Below are 7749 nucleotides of genomic sequence, written 5' to 3' on the forward strand. Positions count from 1 at the left end.
GAGAGAGAGAGAGAGAGAGAGAGGAGAGAATGGGAGAGGGAGAACAAGAAGGAAATGAGGGGAGACAAACATACAGACAATTTTGGGGTTAGTATTTCTGGAAAGGTGTCATGGAGGAAGTGGGACTTGGTAACCTGTTTTTGAAGGGCTATATATTATTCAGAAAAGACAAAGTCAGCACTGAGCAGGTGGGAGAAGATTAAAAACAAAGTTTTGGAAGTGAAATGTCTTGAAGAAATAAAGGAATAAGGGAATAAGTATGAAAGCAGCCGGCTATAGTGGTCCTGAACTTAGGAGTTGGCCACCTGAGTTTGAATTCTGGCTCTAACATGTGGTGTTGGGCAGTGATTCTGGGCAAGCTGGGTAATGTCTCTTGGGCTTGGTTGCCTCATCTGTAAGATGAAGGAGATGGGCCAGCCAGATAGCCTCTTAGCTGCTTTCTAGCTCTAAATCCTCTGATTCCATGAAAGTGTTTTATAGGAGATGGTCTGGGAGTAGAGGGAGGTTGGAGCCAGATTATAGGTCTTGAATGTCAGGACTTTGCCCTGAATCAAAGTGACCTTTTTTGAAAGATTATTCTGGGACTGAAGTGCAGGATCAACGGGAAAGGTGAGAGAATTGCAGCCTCAATAAGAATAGTTAATATTTATACACCACTTTAAGCTTTACTAAGCACTTTGGCATCACTATTTCATTTGATCTTCACAGTAACCCTGGGAGCTAAGGTGCTATTTATTATCCTTATTTACAGATGAAGAAACTGAGGCAGAGAGAGGGTAAATAACTTGCCTAGTAGTTAGAATCTGAGGCAAGAGTTGAACCAGGACCTTCTGATTCTAGATTGAGCTCTCTATCCAGTTTTCCATCTAGCTAATTCTAGAACCACGTAGGAGGCTATTAATTGGACATAAAGTGATAAGGATCTTGACTGAATTGGTGACAATGAGAATAGAAAAGGAAGTAGTGAAAGCAAGAGACTTTAGGGTGACTGATGGGATTCAAGGAAAGAAAGGTTCACAGTAACAACAATAATGCATGAAGATCATCTGTGAATGACTTAACTATTCTCAACAAGACAAAGATCCAAGACAACTCCAAGGAACTCATGACAAAAAAGGAGATCCACCACAAATAGAAGGAACAGACAGAGTCCAAATGCAGATTGAAACATACCGTTCTTCACTTTATTTCTTCCATGAATTTTTCTCCAGTGTAAGACATACTACATCTCATGTTTCACAACATGGTGAACAGGGAAATATGTATTACATGATAACATATGTACAACCTATATACTATTCCCTGTCTTCTTGGATAGGGGGACAAAAAGAATGAGGCATAGATTTTTTTGAACATTACTAATGTGAGGATTTGTTTCTCTTGGATAAGCATATTTATTACAACTTGTCATATATTTATAACAAATCATATGTATTATATTATTCTTGTGTTATATATTATGTTATATATAAAAATAAATATCTATACTTTAAAAAAAGAAAAAAGGGTTCAAAGAAGGCCCCCACATGTTATCCCCAAAGGAGCTGAGAACATTAGCATCACTGAGAGAACATGTAGGGAGCTAGTTTTAGGGGTAAGTAGGAAGGAAGATGACTGACTATTAATCATTTAATCAGTGAGTATTTATTGAGAGCCATCTATGTAGCCATGCTACAGAAGAAACAGATGAAAACTAAAATATAGTTCTGACTTCAAGTAACTGTAAAAGGCCTTGTGGCTAGAAGCCTTGTTTAATTAACCTTTGTGCCCCAACTGCTGGGCCTCTAAATTCTTACCTGGTCCAGGCCTCTGGCCTGGGCCAGAGTTTCTCTCTCAATTTCCCTACCTTCAACCTTCCTAATTGTCAATAAATAAACTTCCATAAAAGTCAATTTTGACTTGAGATTATTCTTAATTGGGGATTGATAATAGTTCAATCCTCTGGTGACCACCTTTTAATACACTGAACCCATAAAACCCCCTTTTTTCCCTTCATAACTTACCCTCAAGTTGGGAGACACAAAATTAATATTAAATAAATAATAAACCCAAGATGGGAGCAGCTAGGGTATCTCAGTGGAGTGAGAGCCAGGCCCAGAGATGGGAGGTCCTGGGTTCAAATCTGACCTCAGACATTTCCTAGCTATGTGACTCTGGGCAAGTCACCATTACCTAACTTTTACTGCTCTTCTGCTTTGGGACCAATACACAGTATTGATTCTAAGACAGAAGGTGAGTTTTAAAAAAAACCAAAACAAACCTAAGGTCCTACTCTTGAGGCTTTCTGAAGCTCACTTGAATGAAACATCTGCTGTCACGGAGCTAGAAGGAAACCCAGAGACCATCTAGTCTAACTCATATCTGAACAGGAATCCCCTACAGTGTCTCTCACAAGGACTCATTCAAGTGGTCAACTTACCTTTTCTTTATTGAGTCAGGTAAGCTGTTGGGAGCAGTGGGAGGCTGAGATAATAACTGTGAAGGATTACTAAGACGAGATGCGTTCATGCTATCTGGACTCCCACTCACTGGACCCCGTACTTTGCTCTGAAGACCAGAAAGAAAAAAAGAACAGAAAACTTTGAAGCAATAGCTAGAATGAAATTATATATTTCCTCTTCCCTCATGTCTAGAAGGAAAGTCACTCATTTTTGTTTTTGGAAAACATGTCACATGGACTGATTCTTGACTACATCACCTTGAATTTTTGCCTAGACTATTTATGTGACAAAATTTCAAAGACTGGCCTCCAAAGACATCAAGCCTTTTGCACTTTTTTCTTGGGCATTATGTGATCAATTCCAATCCTCATCATATCAACCCAAGGTAAAAAAAGAGTATTTCCCAGTTACCAAAGGGGAATCTTAAGGAACAAAGAGGAGTCATTTGCTTAATTAGTAAAGCAGAGAACAAAGCAAAATACCAATTCCCAGAAACAACATAGGAGCACACAACCTTACATCCTTAGATTTTAAACTAATAGCTCCTGCTTTTGGATAAAAGAATACATGCATACATTACACACACACACACACAATCTAGCTATCTTTTTACTTACCTACCTATCTCTCCATCCATCTCTCTCTCTCTCTATCTATCTATCTATCTATCTATCTATCTATCTATCTATCTATCTATCTATCTATCTATCTATCTTCACCTTCCAGCTATTTCTTTGAAAGAGTTGAGTATTCAAACCCATGGACCTACTTTTAGAATGTGATAAAAATACTTACAGGACCACATATCTATTAGATGTAGTTGACATTCCTGATTACTGTATTAGCTTGTCTTGGAAGCCTAATCCCAGAGTCTACCTATGCTAGGGGAACCAGGTATGCATGCTTCCCAGATTTGCCCTCTTGATGTGTATTTTTCCTTCCATTACACTCCCCCATCTAGTCTTTCAATTAGTCATCAAGGAATTACTGATTTTTGCTGTTATTCTTAACACTGAATCAGATTCTCAGTAAGTATTTGTTGACTGAAGGACTGACCTTAAGGTCTACTCCCTTCTACTTTCTTTCTTTCTCTTTCTTTCTTTCTTTCTCTTTCTTTCTTTCTTTCTTTCTTTCTTTCTTTCTTTCTTTCTTTCTTTCTTCCCTTTTTTAAAAACCCTGGATTTTCTATCTTAGAATTAATAATAAGTATTGATTCCAAGGCAGAAGAGGGCTAGGCAAGAGGGTGGAGGATGTCAAGTGATTTGCCCAGGGTCACACAGCTAAGAAATGTGTGAGCAACTCCTGTCTCCAGGCCTGGCTTTCTATCCACTGAACCGCCAAGGTGCTATTTTCTTACTTGGAAAATGAATCTATGAGACTTAGAACTCTTATGTCTATTGGTTCCTGCTCCTTAAGGGGAAGAATTCAGGTGATTTCACACATTTTGAGTGAATCAAGGTTATATGTTGATCCACATTGCTATCCAAAGAATAAGTAGAATGGTATGTAGGAGTCAAGTCTAAGCTCCCCAGAATAAATAAATCCAATGAATTAGGCAAGAGTCATAAAACAGAGCTCACTCAGACTAGTAGCCCAAAACCAAAGACAGGGATCGGTCAGGTTGGGGAAAGCCCATACATGGTATGGAAAGATCAGCACCAGACACTGGCAAGTAGCAGTTTATCTCACCCAAGTCTCCAAATGAAAGAGCATCCTTTAATGAGATGATGTGTTACTCACAGCCCCTCCTCATTCAGTTGATTCTGTTTTATGTAGACTCAGATGCTATGTCAACAGGATTTCCCTGGAACTTAATGTGCCTTGGTAGCAGAGTACTGAAGGGAGGTGTCTACCAACTCTCCTTGGGTCTAGGACCTTGTTGGTTTACTAGGTTGTTTTTTTCAGTCGTTCCCAACTCTTTGTGACTTCTTTTTTAGGTTTTCTTGGTAAAAATACTGGACTGGTTTGCTATTTCCTTCTCCAGCTCATTTTACAGATGAGAAACTGAAGCCAACAGGGCTAAGTGACTTGACCAGGATCACACAGCTAAAAAGTATCTGAGGCTGGATTTGAACTCTGGTCTTTTTGACTCTGCTTGGCACTCTACTCACTGGCCACCTAGCTTCCCCATAGTAGGTATCAGAGGCAATCCTGAAGTCCTTCAGGTACTTACACTTTCCATCCATCTGCAATCATGAGTGTCCATGTCATCTTCAATTTGAGAAGCCTACCATCTATGCCTTTAATCCAAGTTAATAATAATTAATAATAATGTTAAATAGCATGGGGCCTAGCAAAGATCCATGGAGCATTCCCTTGGAGAACTCTCAAGCTAGCATCAAGCCATCGAGGACTGCTGCTTGGGTTCTGGTCATTGAATCGCTACATTACCATCGTGCTTGATATGACTCTTTTCCCAAGAGTAGCATGAGATAACAGGTATATCATCTAGGATTCTATTCAAGGGTCCAAGCATATGATCTTTCTATCATCTTGTCATGGGGAGATGTGTCATGGAAAGGCGAATTTTTCCTTGGGAAGCCATTAACAGGGTAGTTCAGAATTGAAAGCTACATAGCAGATCCCAATAGTAATTATAGAAAAGAAGAGGACATGAGTCTGAAAAAGTTTGGGCACAAGTGGACAGCAGAGAGGAGACTGTGCCACCTGGGGCTAGGGATGTGCCACCAGAATAGGGCTGGATTCCTGGGATGGGGACAAATTTGTGAAAGGGTCTAGTAGTATTGTCCTTCAGGGATTGGAGGGAGTTGGCAAAGGCTGGAGCCATCCTACTAGTACCCCATCACAGATTTCTTGGTCTAGACACATACCACACAGGTCTGGTCATACTGGCAGATACTATATTATAGAAGGGCAGCCAAGTGGCCCAGTAGATCCAGAGTGCCAGGCTTTGAGTCAGAATTCCTGAATTCAAATCTAGCCTCAGATATTTATTAGCTGTGTGACCTTGAGCAAGTCACTTAACTCAATTTGCTTCAGTTTCCTCATTAGTAAAATGAGCTGGAAGGAAATGGCAAACCACTCCAGTATCTTTGCCAAGAAAACTCCAAATGGGGCCACGAAGAGTCAGACATGATCGAAATGACTGAACAGAGGGCAACCAGGTGGATCAGTGGATTGAGAGCCAGGTCCAGAGACAGGAATCCTGGGTTCAAATCTGGCCTCAGATATTTCCTAGCTGTGTGACCCTGGACAAGACATGTAAGCCTCATTGCCTAGCCCTTATCACTCTTCTGTCTTGGAACCAAAACCCAGTATTGATTCTAAGACAGAAGGTAAGAGTTAAAAATGTCCAGCATTTATGACATTTGCTGAGTTAATGAGTACTCTAAAAGGGATTCGGGTTTTTATGGTGGATGTGGACAATGATGATATGCCATATTTCTCAAGGTGGTGATTGTATGCTACAGATATAGCTTTAACTGTGAGTTCCCCATATGATAATAGTTCCTCCTCCCTTCTCTCCCAGTCTGTGGTGGACTTGTAAGAGCAAAATACATAGGGTTGGGGCACAGGGAAAGGTTATGTGGCCTATGAGAGAATAGCTCCCACTATCAGTCTGGATATCTGGGGATCTACAATGAAATTATTTATGAGCTTCTAAGCAGATCAAAGTAGAAGCTGAGATAAGCCACTGCCTGAAGGAGAGGAATGCACCTTCTGCTTCTGGTGCTCCATGGAATGTCTTGGGATGTTCTATCAAGTCTGTGAGTGTAGGAAATGTATGGATAAAGCAATGGTAATATCCAGCAAACCCAGGGAGCTGCTGAAAATCTCTTGCTGATAGAGGGATTTCCCACTTATGCCATAATGGTGTCCCACTTATCACTTTTATACTCAGATCAGATTGCCTGTCTCTGAAGGACTTTTTGCTTTGATGGATCTATAATCCCATCCTTATCCTCCAATACATTCCTTCCAAAAAATAGAGTTCAATCTATTCATACCTTTTTATTCTCTGCAACTTGTGGTCATGTGCTCCAGCATTGGGAATGTGCCCAACATGCAGAAGGCTGAACTGACTTATGGCAAGGGTAGCCTGGTGGATGCGTCCAGCTAGGCTAATTTATCACAAGTTGGAATGGTTAAGTCTTCTAAGATTTGATCGACTAGGGCAGGGGTATTCCATAAGTCCTGGCTTAGGGGCTGCCATATTCTATCAATAACTACTATTTGTATAGCTTTTTAAGGTTTTCAGAATGCTTTACATATATTATCTCATTTGATCCTCACAACTCTCTAAGGTAGGTACTATAATTATCACCATTTTGTAGATGAGGAAACTGAGGCAGAAGTTAAGTGATTTTTTTTCAGGTTCATATAGCTAGGACAAGTCTGAGGCAGGATTTGAATTCAGGTGTTCCTGACTCCAGTTCCAGTACTTATGGTCCTTCCTTCATCCTTACGGGATTTGACTCGAGGGTTAGTGATCTTTCCCCAGTACCATGTTGGCTAATTAACTTCACTCACACAAGCTATCTTCAAGAGATTCCATAGTTCCTTCTGTCTTTTCTCCTGAAGCTGAACAACTGTCTTCTCATCTTCATTCATTAAGCTCACCACTTCTTCCACCTGAGGTAATAATTCCAGTGCCTTCTGCTTGCAAACCATAGTTTTACTGTAAGGAAAATAAAGGAACAGTGCTAATGGCTTCATTCATATAATCATTCTAGGATTAAAAAAAGAAGGTAAATGGAAAACCACTAGTTATTTGGAGATGGCCAATTGGAAATCTAATCTAATCTAATCTAATACTGTTAATGTGTCTTTAAAGAGCTTCTCCTCCCTTCCTCTTGGATTCTTTCCAGATTCTTTCACTTTGCCTCTTGTTTTGCTAGGCTGAGAAGTCTCCACCTTGATGCCCTCCTTTCCTGACTGATGTCTTCTATCATTAGGAAGGAACAAGTCACATTTGACTTCACTCAAACCTGAATTCTTTCTGGTCTCTTCCTCCTCCTTACCTGCCCATTGCCCTCAGTAGATTTTTCTTCTTTCCCCTCCTTTGATTTCAAGTTCCATCATGTCTTGTCTTCCAACAAAATACTTTATCTTGGAGGGTAGAGACTATTTTTCTCCCTTGTATTCGTGTGTCTAGCACAACCCTTGGCACATAATTCATGTTTAATATATGTTTGATCACTCATTCACTCATTTATTCTATTTCTTTCTGTTTGTCTGCCCACCTATCTAGCCTTTCTTCCTTTCTACCCATCTATCCATCCATCCATCTATTCTTCCATCCAGTTAGTATTCTCTCTCTCTCTCTCTCTCTCTCTCTCTCTCTCTC

The 7749-nt window shown here is 40.2% G+C and overlaps 1 protein-coding gene across 1 annotated transcript; it reads right to left on the reverse strand.

The window, feature by feature from the left end:
- Nucleotides 1–2419: 2419 nt before the first annotated feature.
- Nucleotides 2420–7075, reverse strand: LOC123255865 (inhibitor of nuclear factor kappa-B kinase subunit beta-like; the record flags this gene model as incomplete). Its single annotated transcript, XM_044684585.1, has 2 exons — nt 6933–7075; nt 2420–2547 (listed from the first exon to the last, which is right to left on the reverse strand). Coding segments are annotated over exons 1-2 (269 nt in total), but the record flags the coding sequence as incomplete, so codon positions are not given.
- Between the last annotated feature and the right edge of the window lie 674 nt (nt 7076–7749).

Source organism: Gracilinanus agilis, unplaced genomic scaffold (assembly GCF_016433145.1).
Source record: "Gracilinanus agilis isolate LMUSP501 unplaced genomic scaffold, AgileGrace unplaced_scaffold53505, whole genome shotgun sequence".
Classification (NCBI taxonomy): Eukaryota; Metazoa; Chordata; class Mammalia; order Didelphimorphia; family Didelphidae; genus Gracilinanus; species Gracilinanus agilis.